The sequence below is a fragment of the Lissotriton helveticus genome, chromosome 3_1 (genome assembly GCF_964261635.1).
Source record: "Lissotriton helveticus chromosome 3_1, aLisHel1.1, whole genome shotgun sequence".
Taxonomy (NCBI): domain Eukaryota; kingdom Metazoa; phylum Chordata; class Amphibia; order Caudata; family Salamandridae; genus Lissotriton; species Lissotriton helveticus.
The window spans coordinates 1,866,524,468-1,866,539,376 of NC_136061.1; the positions used below are offsets into that span (position 1 = coordinate 1,866,524,468).

At 43.4% G+C, this 14,909-nt stretch overlaps 1 protein-coding gene across 2 annotated transcripts in view; it reads left to right on the forward strand.

Moving 5' to 3' along the window:
- The window catches only part of LRRC56 (leucine rich repeat containing 56), a 650,173-nt gene that overhangs the window by 483,480 nt on the left and 151,784 nt on the right, over nucleotides 1-14,909 (forward strand). For both annotated transcript variants that reach the window (XM_078682840.1, XM_078682841.1), the window contains one exon: nucleotides 3,016-3,080. In XM_078682840.1, the coding sequence (XP_078538966.1) occupies nucleotides 3,016-3,080 (65 nt within the window). The remainder of the gene's footprint in view (nucleotides 1-3,015; nucleotides 3,081-14,909) is intronic.

A 14,909-nucleotide genomic window follows, 5' to 3' on the forward strand; every position in this document is an offset into this window, starting at 1 on the left:
CTCTTTTCAAGTTATCTGTTATACAGAACTATAATGCCCACATCAGGCAGGTCTAATCTTATTACACAAATATGACTAAAAATACATTCAAATCAAAAATGTTCATTTTTTTCGACTTGGGGAGGATGAAAGGTAGATTTAGCCCTGCCCAGACTCAACCAGCAAGAGGAGCCCAATCTCATCAGCAGGCGCGTTCACCTCTTGAACTTCCAAGAGGTCTCGCGCTAGCAACAGCCACCAAACCCTCCCTTTGAACCCAGCTCTTGACTGGTTTCTTAAATCTTCCTGGCCTTCTCGGGATTGTCCCTCCGTGGCACGTGCCACATGCTTTGACATGGCACAACACCGCCTAGTACTTTGAGACGCCTCTGAAATGGCATAGCTCCACCTGGCATTGTAAAGCGCCTCGGAGATGGCACAGCGCTATCCTGTTTTCTAAAGCGCCTCGGAGGTGACACAGCGCTGCCTGGGATTCTGAGGCGCTGTCTGGTGTTCTAAAGTGCCTCTGAGATGATTCAGCGCCGCCTGGTATTCTAAAGGCAAGCATTCTTCCAGTAAGCCTAGCGGGGCCCCCTGATTGGTTCCAAAATTATCAGCATAACCACAAATGTCGAAACCTGAAAATCGACATTTATTAATATTAAAATCCCCCATCCAAACAAAAATACAATTTGGCTCGTATCCTTTACAGAATTCTAAAGCACAGCAACAAGGTCTTCCATGTCTCTGTACCTTGCACTATTTAAAACATTATCATAAAAGTTTATCAATACAAATGTTTGCTTCATATCCATCTGCAAAAGAGCCGGTTGAAAGAATGGGGATTTTGTATAGATTTTCTTTACAGTCACTGGGACAGTAGTGGATATCAATTTTGCCAAGCTGTCTTTTGCCCTCCCGTGGAGTGAGAGTTTTGCAGGGGAATATATTGTGACACATCAATCAATATTAAAATTATGTGCGTGCCACATTTCTTGTAGAAACAGCAGCTGCACGGAGTAAATATACATTTGCCAATACTTGTTACCAATTTTGTTTTTGATCCCTGCTACATTCCAAGATCTCATGTTTAGAATCTTAGCAAGACATCTTTCACTTGGTTTCTTACACTGCTGCGTACCCCTTGTATATTTATCCCTCATCCAACTAGATTTCTCAAGGATCCCAGTGTCCACCTGCTGTCAGTCTTGTTTACCGAGGCATCAGAGAAGAGCAAATCGTTTTGAACAGGGTATAGATAAGCTCTGTCTTTGATTTCTTTGTTGGAAGAATTGTTGGTGGCCCTGTTTCCATAAAATGATTGGTACTGGAGGTTTATAAGGGAAGCCTAGGGGGGCAGCTGTAATCTTCTCCTCAAAATCATTAAGGTGTTGATGGCTGGCCTGAATGGTAAAAAGGCGGGCCTTTACCATATTTGGATGCTGAAAAATGGCAATAATACAGTCTCCATTTCCTATTTTATGTATGGGTCCAATCCAGTTCACCCTTCTAACCCTGAAATGATTTCCAGAGCACCACATAATTGGAGTGTTTTGGTCCATCAATCTGACAGGTCCAATTGTATTGTTCAGAAAGACGTGAGTTGATAGTATATAAATTGGGAGTCCAATATATGATGACACTGTATATTTCTAACTATGGTTCCAAAATGCTTTTTATTCTTAACAACCATTGACAAAGCCAATAGTCTTGGCTTCTTGTAGGTGTAATGTTACTTGTATTATATATCTGGATGCAATGACAGAAGCATCAAAATATCAGTAAGGTGGCACACTATGCGATGCACATATTTTTTGCGTAATTGCTTTTAAGCGACACCTTTAATTGCATCGGTTACGCGCCTTTAAAAGATCACCAAGTATTTTCATCCCATTCAAAGCCCTGGTCTACATACGCGGTCAGGTTCTTGGTGCACATAGCCTTAGCTGCAGCGCACACAGACCTTACTCTGCCGCACACAGAGGAAAATAATTAGAGGGAACATTGCTTACCAGGCCTCTAGCTGAACGCAGACGCCCATTGAACGCACACGCCCAGGTGTGCGATTGGCATCATAATTTAGGAATGTGGCACGATTGGTGTCGGCCAATTGCCGCGCACATTGGCAACGGCCCTTGCTCCCGTGCAATTCCGCAATTGCCGCGCCCATTGTCGTTTGTCTTGCCCCTTGCTCCCGCACAATTGTGCAATTGCCGCGCCCATTGTCGTTTGTCACGCCCCAGCACACGCCCCCAGCCTTTGTCACGCCCCCAGCACACGCCCCCAGCTCAACGCACACGTTTAACGAACGTTTTTTTTTTCGTCTTGCCGCGCCCCGCCCACGCACACTCCCACAAGGGACTACTTTGCTGGCAAAGTTCTTTTACCTTTCAAATGTATATGGTGGCCATCTGTATAGTCTATGTCCTTCTGCTGCAACTGCCTTTTCCAATGCTGTATTGGGTGTTGTGATTGGTGCTGTGGTTACTGGGATTAACCACCTCAAAGGTTAGGGCTCTCTCTTTATAATATTAGTATAGATAGATATAGATGTCGCCAAGTAGATATACTGTTTGAGAAAAAAATGTAATTGTACTTTATTCACCCGGGACCTAAAGATATAATTACAGTACATAATGAAACAAGTTTATAATAAAATTAGTCTATGTACCAAACATGTTTAATGTTTCTTAATAAGAAGAAAATAAACACATCTGAAAAAGCTGCTCGGCTACCACTTCTTTAAGTACGTATTTTTGCTATTAATTATGGATGTGAGTATCAGTCTTTACAAGTGATGCTGTATTTGTGCAGTTGTATTACAAAGAGAGTATTGTTGCCCATGTTATGCCACATCAGACCCCAATCTACACTGTGGACAGCACATATCTCCTCGGCTAACTCATCTACTGTCAAATCTAACCATCTTCCCAACCATGGTAAGCAATTTGATCACCATACAGCGCAGGGAATTTATTTAATTTATTAGTAAACAGTTATAAATGTATATTTTTTGTTTTTGTTTGTATTTTGTAGGTGTCAGCAGAGTAATTTGTGGCAACCCAACCAAAGCTCTTCGTGTACGCAAGCAAAAACTAGGGGTATGACATTTTCTTTTGTCTAGTAACACAGTAGAACAGGTGTTTTTGTATTAATTGTTACACACTCCCCACTCTTCGAAATACCACTGGAAAACCATGTACACAAAAAATCTAGTTGTAATATACTACCACTGAACTATGGCTTAATATGTCTCCCTTAAACTATACATACATCACTTCTTATACAGTAACGTTATATTTGAGTAAACACATTGAGATATGCTTGTCTTACTTGCATCTTTGTGTGTGATGCAAGATCCCCCTTGATGTTAATAAGAATTTCTCGTATACAACAAATGGTTACTTTTGATTGTAGTCAAGACTAATAAACCAAACCAGTGGAGAAAAGAAAACTCCCATAGTAAACGCAAAGGATGTGCACATGATATATTTAAAAAAACAGGCCATGATTGTGAGATATTTATTTTATCACTATGACTTAAACCTGTGACTGGTTAGTGAGTAAATAAGTATAATTTTGGTTTATTTTAGCTTGTGCAGTTTTGAAGCAGAGAATGAAGAGTTGTAAGATATCACACGTGCAGTTTTGTTTTTTACCTTTATGATGTTGCCATAGATAACGTAAATGATCGTAATCATTCGTATCGCAAAATGTACATTCTGATGAATTCTTATAACTGCAGATTCCTCACCTAGAATACTCCCCAAGCGCCAGACTGGATCTTGAAATCTGGAACCTGGTGCGCCCTAATTTCCTGGACCATCAGTAGCGCCTCAACAAATTGACACTTTCAAGTAGGTCATTCTGCATATATTTGGCTTCTTCCAGCTCCCTCTGGTGTGCCCTAAAGCCTCAAGGATCCATAGGGGCCCTCAGTTGGGTTACTACTGGCGGATGCATTCTCTGCACCATCTGACCCCCTATAACCCTTATGGGCCTCATACCAAATCTGGTACTAACTTCTACCCTTTCTCCATGACCTATACCAGCCAATGACCGTACTGACGCCACCGACACCATAGTAGGATCTGGGGCTAGTTCTGACCCCTGATCCCAACCTACTTCAGCCTGATCGAGACTGATGTTGCACTGCGATTTACTCAAATACAACCATTTGCTAAACATCTTGACTCTGATCCAGTGGCTGTACCACGGCTGGCGTGCCGTAAGAGCCTCCACTATCTTTTTAATTTTGATTCTGATGAATGCTTACCAACACCCAGAGATGAAGATGGTGAGGATGGGGGTGATGTAACCCTCATTATGATTATGGAAATTTTTAAATCGACTTCAGGAGGCCAGTTTCCTTGATTCTTCCCCTGATATACGGTGACCTTGCTAATTTGCCCACCAATGAAGAAAAAGAGTGCATAATTTTCAATGGTAATACGAGGAGCTGCTGAAGTTGTGGATGTATAACTTCCGTCTTTTGAGACTAAGACTAATGTCCTTACTGAAATCTTACAGCCTGTGTCAGCCACATCTGAACCCTTGCATTCCTTCAATGAGCGCCCCACTGACACCTTAACAAGTACATTGTCAAAGCCTGTTCATGTCCACTGGGGAATTGGAAGGTAGCCAGATGACACAGACCGGTACCTTGCGATTCTGATTTTCTCACTAAACATCTTACCCCAGAGAGTATGGTTGTTCAGACTTTACCCAACAAGCTAAACCCCAATTTATTTCCAATGACTCCTCCAGAAACGGAATCTGAAATGATTAAGGTGTTTGGAAAACAAATATTCTCCTCAGCTAGCCTAGCTTTAAGATTGGTCAATGCAGTCTGCTTATTGGGACAATGTACGCATGCCCTCTGACGCATGGCTAGTGATATCTTGTTGCCAAGTCCCTAAAGGCCTCAGGGACATATTGACTCAAACAATTCAGGACGGTCAGGATGCAGCCAAATACGTGATTCATGCTGACCTTGATACTACTGATTGTCTGCGAAGGGCAGTTGCCACCAGTGTTGTGCTCTGCTGCCATGCCTGAATTCACTCCATAAGATTTTCTGAGATGTACAGGCCTGCCTGCAGATATGCCTTTCGACTGTTCACGCAGGTTCTGTGAGAAAGTGGATTCTGACTTTGAACATTTGAAAGAAAGTAGAACCAGGGCCCGCTTCCTTTGTCTTTTGACCTCTGCGAAACAGTTTCTTCACCAATTTAAGAAATTACGAGGCTACTCTAGGGGGCTTGTATATAGGCATTGTTAGTCTCTCCAACTGCTGCTGCGATCACCCCAGTCCTTTTGAGGCCAAGGATTGGAAGTCAATGTGCAGGCAATGAGGGCATCACCCCTCCCAGTCACCTTCCTCAGTGGCAACAGCCACCAAGCTACTTTAGCTTGCTAGTGGTGGTGCACAACTACCTTGGCGAGGGGCAGGATTCATCACTTTCTCCTTGGCGGTGATCCATGATGTCCAACAGATGAGGTTGTCAAATCATTCAGCATCTCTATGCAATACCTTTTCTTTCTGCTCTGACAAATCCTCCCCCACATGAGAGCGAATCTCCACAGGAGTTAAATGAGCTAAAAACTACGGCAACAGGAATTAAATCTGGATCTCCAGCATATCCCGCGCGCCCTGAACAACTCATAGTGGGAGGCAATCTTATTATGCCTTACATCTCAGAGCTAATTGCATGCTCCTTTCAGACGGGAGAAGTTCCCCGAAAATGGAAGCAGGCGAAAGTATGTCCAATAAAAAAGAAGCCATCCATAGATAAAGCAGTATTAGATATTCTTCGCCCTATTTCGCTATTACAGTTTGTTGCAAAGATTGCTGAAAAAGTAGTTAACAAGCAGCTAGAGAATCACATCAATAAGAATGATCTACTGCACCCATCACAATCGGGCTTTAGAGCTGCACACTCTCCAGAGTCAGTGCTACTCATGGCCACGGATACAATGAGACAATACGCGGATGAAGGGCAGACGGCGGAAATGATCCTGTTGGATCTCAGCACGGCCTTTGATACCGTCTCACGCGGGCTGCTCCTTTACAGATTAGAGGAATGCGGTATCAGAAGTACTGCATTGCGATGAATGGTATCCTTTCTTTCCTCACATAGGTTCCAAGTTGCCCAGCAATCATACCTGTCAAAAAGCATCCCTCTACCTCAGGGAGTTCGACAGGGATCGATACTGAGCCCCACGTTATTCAATCTATAAGTGAGACCATTGGCTGATCTAGGAGGGGAGTACAGTGTTACAATTGTGTTGTACGCTGACAACACTCAGCTGATTGTGATGTTGTCTCAAAACAGTGAACAGACAGCTCTCCAATTCTCCATGTGTTTGGAGGCTATGGCAGCATAGATGTCAAATCACTGCTTAAAGTTGAATGGGAACAAAATTGAGGTAATGATTGTGGGCAAGGCCCCAAGCATATGGAGATCTGCCTGGTGGCCTGAGACATTAGGCCAATTACCTACCCCAAAAACTGAGGTGAAAAACCTCGGAGTGTGGTTTGACTCCAAATTGTCATTTAAGAGTTAAATCCGTAGAGTAGTAGGAAAATGCTTTGGGACTCTAAAAATAATTAGAAAGATCCTCGATATACTGCAGACGAATGCCAGGAAAACCATTGTACAAGCATTTGTGACCTCCCAACTTGACTATGGCAATGTACTATACTCAGGGGCATCAAAGAAAGGGCTGACTAAACTTCAGTCAGTACAAAATGCGGCTGCTCGTTCGGTACTAAGCCTCCCTTGAAGGGCATCTACAAAGAAAGCTTTGGCTGAATTGCACTGGTTGCCATTTGGGTAAAGAATTGTGTTCAAAGCAATGTGCTATTGTCATCGAATACTGTTAATTAAAAGCCCACAATATCTATATTCTCTAATAACTCAATATACTCCCAGCCGGAATCTAAGATCTAACGGTAGGGCGCTGGTAACTGTACAGAGAATTAACAAAGCAAGAATGGGGGCACGCTCATTCAGATACCTCTCTGCTAAAACGTGGAACAAGCTATCGGAGAATCTAAGAATCGAGACTTGCGAAACCAGGTTTCGCAGACACCTGAAGAGTTAGTTATTCTCCTTCAGCATATTAGAGCTCCCGAAGAACTTGGGTCCTATTAGTGAAACCTGTCTCCCTTCCTATTTAGTGAGTCTGTTTTAGCACGGGACACACCGGTGGTGTAACCATGCGCTCTACAAATGGATTAAATTAAACTAAATCAATATCTGGGCCCTAAAATGAGGTTTAAGTCTGCCACTGGAGTATGGCAGGGATGGCATTCAGAATCAGTGTAATTCTGGCTAAGATGATATGATGTTACGTAGGCCCTATAGAAGATGCAGAATTGTTGGTGTTTTAAATGAGCATTGCATACAACATTGTCAGTTTAATGTAAAGTTTAAGCCAATAACGTGTAATTAAACACATAGAATAGACAACAATATTCCCACCTCTTTCTCATCAGGGCCAGTGTGTTCCAAAATTGATCTATAGAACTAGCTGACCAGATGTCCCCATTGCATGAATCGTTTGTATGACTGAGTGTGTCAAAGATCCATCAAATGTTACATTTGAAAGAGCTTTGAAAGCTATCATTAATCTCCAGTGTATTAAAGACTGCCTGTGGAGCCCAATCTCGTTGTGCAGTTCTTGGAAAGTAAGCAGCCTAGGGTCCCTGAATAATTCAACCACTGTGGTGATTCATAGTCTCCCCACCTCAGTAAATCAGTTGCAGTGACAGTGCCAGTCTGCAGTGACAGTCTAATAATTGGAATCAGAGTAGTGTATGGTCTCACTGGAGAGCTGTTATTTCAACTTCTTGATAAGCAGCCAACCACAAGTCTGGCGAGTTACGGGAGGTCACTGGGCGGAGGGCAGTCCAGAAAAAGCAGCATCTGCGGCGCACCCCCTCCCAATTGTGTGGATGAGTACTCTATTTACACAAGATGATGGCCTGCTAGCTAGCTAGACACCTATTGGAGCTGGGCCGCTAAGTAATAATTTTCAAAATTCAACACCCCCCCTCGCTGCCTTTTAGGAAGCAGCTTAAGTTTTTTCAGAGCCATCCTTCTTCTCCCAGTGTCCCATACAAGGTCTCCAAACATTTTTGGGATCCGCAACCAACGGCAAGTTAACAAAATGTTAAAATCACTATCTTTTATATTGTGCTCCGGCCCAGAACGGATAGCGCCAGAAATTACCATAATGGGATTTCTGCTCTTAAGGTTAGCATAACTACCACTAGATAACTGTCCAGAAGAACTGAGTCACTATGAATTATTTTTCTACCCATAAAACGGAAGGTATACTGCTCCCACCGTAGTTGTCCCCCTCCAGTTCGACCTCCTCACTCACTAGAGCAGGGCTGAGTGGAAAGATGTATGATTTTCCCCAGTTAAGCCCCAGGCCATAGACTTCTTGAAACAATGATAGTGTCTAAATTATAGATTAGCATTTATATTATCTTTCGCATAAAGAAGCATATCGTTGGCATATAGGGAGATGGAGTGCAGGATTCCTCTAATCTGGAGTCCACAGCGGTCATCCTGCTTCTGTATCATAGCTGCTAATGGCTCCCCAGCCAATGCGAATAGCAGTGGGTATGGTTGGCAAACTTGCCGAGTGCTTCTGGAAATATGGTTTTAAAAGGAAAGATCAACTTATTAGTTTTAACCCTAGCACTCAGCCTGGTACATAGTAATTTAACCTACTGAACCATTTACATTCCAAGACCAAATCTAATTAGGACTTTAATCGCATAATACCAGTTGACGTAATCAAAGGCCTTTTCCAGGTCTAGTGCGAGGCAAGCAGAATTAGGCCATCTACGGGCCATGCCCATTTCTAATTCCATCGCGATATGGTCAGGGACCATTTTACCAATAAAATTGCTATTTGTGACGCTGTGTACTAGCAGTGAAGATAAAAGTGTACTGTCTCATCTTGTGTGCAGGTTATGTGGAACAGAGTAAAAGGAGTAACATTTCATGTCCATGCATGCAGCGCCAAGAATCTGCCAGTAGCTAATGACGTACCAATTGGTCCAGCCCCTTAACATTCATAGACTGCCGCAGACTATGACAGGAGGGGCGCGTTGAAGGACCGGGTTTTAGAACCAGCGGCGCCAGGAACACGCCCAAAGTCTTCGGGTTCTCCTGTCTTGGCAAACAGAGACACGGAATACTTCTAGGTGGCGTCAGAGATCAAATTTATTAGCTGCATCTAGTAACAGTAATCCCAGCAATACAACACGGTGTACAACTCAAGAAAATGTTCAATTTCATAGAGCAAGACATCAGTATTTATACACAATATTCTCATTATAAATGTACACCCACTGCGCAAAATTCTGACCAATGGGACACATTTTTTAACTGAGTATCACATTAACAAAAACCCAATTTACAGTAACCCAACCCAAAAGTTAATTATTAGGAATGTGCCAAATTCAATTTCCACAAGCCGGACAAACCCATAATTGAAAGCACTACCCATGTAATGAAAAGTCGTAAGGAAAGAAACAATTCAGATGCTGATTAGGATAAGATATGTGCAAGGAAACTAAAAGTTAACGAGGTCCTGAACATTGATTGGCAATCTCAGACAAGAATCAAACCAAGGGAAATTGGCTTCGTGAAGGGTCAGTTTCAGGTGAAGAGGTCAGCGTCCTGCAGTTCACTCACAAGTCAGAAAGGGCAAGTTAATATGTACATGGACAACGAAGCCCATGCAACTTTGTTTGTTCGTTTACTTCCAAGGCCTACGTGAGGGCAACACAAAATGGCGTTATGAACAACGCAAACAAAATGGAGTCCGGTCCCGATAACCATGGAACCTCAGACCCTCCTTTTGCCATTACGTAGGCAATGACCTAAACTCACATCAATCTGAATCCAGGTCTATATCTATTCTCATCAGGTCATCAAGGTGTTGCTGTAACATCATCTTATTATCCTTCGCTTCTCTCGGGACTGGTCTTCTCACACAGATTGTAGCACAAAGACTACAAATGGCGGGACCACACTGGATGCAACACGAGAAAAGGATCGCTAAAGCCATACCAAGGAACATCAGAATCTTCCATCCCCATTTGGACAGCATTTCCCAAAACCATCCCATCAATGACCAGTTCCCTTCGTCTACATGTATAGACTCAGCAGACTTATGTAACCTCAAGATGGCTTGGTACACTGTCGGGGCGTTATCTGGTATGAAAACGCAGCAACTAGACCCGATCAATTTACATACTCCACCTCTATCTGCGAGTATAATGTCTAAAGCAAAGCGGTTCTGTAATGTCATAAGGCGATCCGCTTGAAGCTCGGCTGTAATATTGCTAAGGGCACCTGGAGTCTCATTTATAGTGGCCTCGACCACTCTCGTAAGCTGACGAATAGTCCTACCATTAGCCATAGGACCCCAAAAGGGCAGGAAACCCTTAAAGAAGTCTCCAGCTTCTTGTGCGGCAGTGTCTTTCACATCGATAACACCTCTACCATATCTTGTCTTATGGTAATTAAAAGCAGCTGTGTATGTAGGAGGAAGCAAAAATGCCAAATAACATGTGCCTGAAAAATCAGAAGGCAACCATGTATATGCTCTATCATAACAAACAAAATATGTGCCTTTAGCTGGCACGAACGGTGGAGATTTCTGGGATGTATAGACATCGGTGTGAGCACACACACTCTTACCAAGCTGAGCTCTCGGATTCTGACCATTACCTTGCAGACAAAAATGACCTCGGTGGGGTACAATCCAAATAGGGGGAGACCTTTTTCGTCTCTCCTTCTCTGTCAGACTAATGCTATATCTCGTCTTGTTCCAACCTATATATGCTCGTACTTCATCTTTAGGGATAGCATTATATGCATCAATATCTCTGACCATATCTACTATTCCCTGTATCAAGGCATTATTATTCGCACTATCTTTGACGGAACGTACAGGAGATGCTTCATTCGCATAGATAAACATTGACTGGGGTGCCCATACTGACCCATTAGGCGAAAAAGGCAAAACCAAATATGGCATTCCCTTATCAGTCGTATGTGGCATAAGACCACACACCTAACAATTTGTGGTATTTACAACTAGTTGATGCTGATGTAACATCTGTATAAACAAATTGTTCACAAATTCTAATCTTCGTGTCGGTTCATGTTCAGGCAACGTATGAAACTCATGTGGGGAAACAGTAGGAAAAGAAAGAGTAGGTTGGGAGGTAGATGCAAATGTCTGTTGTGATGCATAGAAAATCCAACCCACACAAACCAACGTAATGTTCAAAAGTATAAGAAAACACATTATTAAAAAACATTTGCTACGAACCAATATACACATTTGCACTCTGAAATCGACTCTTTTAACACCCTTGTTGGACTCAAAAGACTCCATCCTCTAACGTGCTGCTCACGGCAATTTTCCCTCTTCACTTAAGTGTGCGCCAAGATCGCACTAACGACCCTGAACCGCAGACCTTGCGTCAATACGCGGCTCACCCCTTAAGAACTTATACCGTGACCCTGCAGCTGAGTCCGGATGGTGACTCGAAAAAGAAAAATTAAAAAGTCTCTTGATCTGACAAGGTGTAATTCACTACATAAAACATTTAGATTTATTTGTCCATTTCAAACGTCCTTTTTCGATCTCAGTTTGTAGCGCTCTTTGCCAGGCACAGTCTGATCCTTAAAGAGGAGTTCCGGATTCGTCGTGTCGAGTCTCAGAGACGGAGGCACAGCAGCTTGCAGAACATCATCATCCTCGCGTTCTTACTGAGTCCATGTCAAATGTGCATCACTAAAAGGCACGAATCTGGGAACCCTTTTGCATTCCGAGTCAGCTATTCCATCCCTCACCCACTTGTCATACGGTAAGGGCAACGGAACTTTCTTCGTATGGGTGGCATGCACCCAATTCTTTTTACCAGCTACTCTAACAGCAGTCCGGGTTACCAACAACACCAGAAAAGGTCCAGTCCATCTCGGTTCCAAGTTCTTGAATCGCTGAAAATTCTTGATTAGAACTGAATCTCCAGGTCGGATCGCGTGGCCTGGATCTGTAGTAGCTGTTGGCAAACTGTCATAGACCTGTTGGTGGAGACACGTAATTTAGCAGTCAAATCATGTAAGTAATCCACCAACATAGGGTACTCAATACTGCTGTATTCTTTTGGACGAGGCACACCCCAAACATTCGCTGGACGACCAAACACTATTTCGTATGGGCTAAGTCCCACACGAGAATGCACTGTCGTCCTTGTTGACAAAAGAGCCAACGGCAAGGCATCCGGCCATGTAAGACCAGTGCTCGCTTGAATCTTAGCGAGTTTCAGCTTTAATGTGCCGTTATAGCATTCGACAAGACCTGCTGACTGGGGGTGATTCGCAGCGTGGAACTTCTGATTTATCCCTAATCCCGCACACACTTTCTTCATGACTCGGCCCACAAATTCACTCCCATTGTCCGACCATACAATTCTCTGCAAACCAAATCTGGGGAAATACTCTTTGAGCAAAACCTTGGCTGTAGACAAGGCAGTATTATCCTTTAGGGGGTAGGCCTCTATCCATCTGGAAAAGGCTCAAACAACCAGAAGGACATACTTCAGGTTGTTGCATCTCTCCATGTGAATGTAATCTAGCTGTATCACTTCAAACGGATACGTCGGAGGAGCAAAATGACCAGCTGGAGTTGGAGTTCCCTTGCCAGGATTATACTTCAAACAAATCATGCAATGCTTCACCACGTTCTCAGCACATTTCGGAATTCCAGCATTCTGCCATACTGGAGCCAACAACTTACATATTCCTTTTGAACTAATGTGAGCCATTCCATGAGCCATAGTAACCACTGGGAGCACATACGCATCAGGCAACAACCATCGATGGTGTTCTGACAACTCAACCCAACAACCCGTCGAATCCAACATACCCGTACTCTCTCTCCACGTACTCAATTCTTTCTCCGTAGCTTCAGCCTGTATCAACTTCACACTTTTATTTATTTATTTATTTATTTATATTTAATTTGATAAAGCGCGCAGCTACCCGGAGGTTTCCCGGCACTAAGCCAACAAGGGAGGAGTGCATACCGCTAAGATTATTGATCGAATAGCCAAGTTTTTACGTCTATGCGGAACTTTAGATAATTGGGTTCAATCCGAGTAGACAGAGGGAGAGAGTTCCACAGGGATGGTGCCAGAAAAGCAAAAGATCGACCACCCATTCTGGCTCTCCTTGTCCTGGGAATCTGAAGTTTGTGTTGATTGGATGAACGAAGAGTACGGGAGGGAAGGTACGGGTGAATTAAAGATCTCAAATACTGAGGGGCTTTGCCAGTGTTAATTTTATGTATAAGACAAAGAGCCTCAAATTTACAGCGACTGTCAATGCATAGCCAATGAAGGCTACGACGGTGCAGGGACGTAGAGGATTTGTAGGGTAGTTTACACAGCAGACGCACTACCATGTTCTGAACCATTTGTAATTTACGAATTACCTCTTTGCCCGCTCCCAGAAAAAGAGCATTACCATAGTCCAGGCGAGATGTTATTAACGCCTGGACTACGGTTTTCTGGGTGTCCAAAGGGAGCATCCAAGTGATTTTCTTCAACCATTTGAGAATGGTTATACAAATGGAAGAGACTCTAATGGCATGTTGTCTCATGGACAACTGGTCATCAAAAATTATCCCCAGGTTGCGAGCTGTTTTCGAAGGGTTAGGAGGGGTGCCCATTTGAGCAGGCCAATGAGAAGGTCCCCATAAGGCGGGATTATTGCCAAATAGGAGAAGTTCAGTTTTCCCTCCGTTCAATTTTAGCTTGTTATCATGCATCCAGGAGGCAATATTGTTGAGACCATGGCAGAGGGAAGATGTAGTGGAATGATGACTGGTGGAAAGAGAAAAAATGATCTGTGTATCATCTGCATACGAGTATATGGAGAGCCCTGCTTGCTCCGCAATAGCAGCCAAGGGTCTGACGTATAAATTGAAGAGAAGGGGGCTCAGGATGGAACCTTGAGGAACACCATATGCAGATTTGTGAATTTTGGACACAGAGGTAGCCGAGAAGACTTGGAACGTCCGATCAGACAAGAAACTGGTGAATCATCCAAGGGCGGAATGAGTGATGCCAGACGTCTTTAGAATGTTAACCAGAATGGGGTGGGAGACCGTATCAAATGCGGCACTTAAATCTAATAGAATAAGTGCCACGGTCTCCCCTCTGTCCACCAGATGACGAATGGTTTCAGAGACTCCCAGAAGTGTGGATTCCGTAGAAAAGCCAGAACGAAAACCAGATTGTGAATAATGAAGAATATTATGAGATTCAATGTAACTGGTGAGTTGTTTGTTTATATGTTTTTCCAGAATCTTAGAATAGACTGGAAGAAGCGAAATTGGACGAAAGTTAGCGGGGTTATTTGGATCTGCATTGGCCTTTTTCAGCAGCGGTATGACCATTGCATGTTTCCATGAATTGGGGACCTTGGCCTCCCTGAGTGATGTATTCAGTAACTCCATGATGAGCTTTAAAGAAGAGGAGTCTAGGGTAAGCAGAATTTGAGGAGGGAAGGGATCCAGAGGGGAACCGGATTTGATGCTTTTAACTATGTCATGCAATGTGGAAGGAGTCAAGGGGTCCCAGGCAGTAATCTCCGATACCGCCGACTGAGGGACGCATGAAGCAGTAGATGTAATAGATTCAGGGGAGATTAGGGGGACGTTAGGGGGGACAAAATCAGCATATATACTCTCAATTTTAGAAATAAAAAAGTCTGCTAAGGAGTCACATTGTGCTTTATCCAAGCACGGGGCCTTGGGTTGACTAGTGGCACCAGAAATTTCCTGCACAACCTTGAACAAGGCTTTAGGACGATTTTGAGCATTTA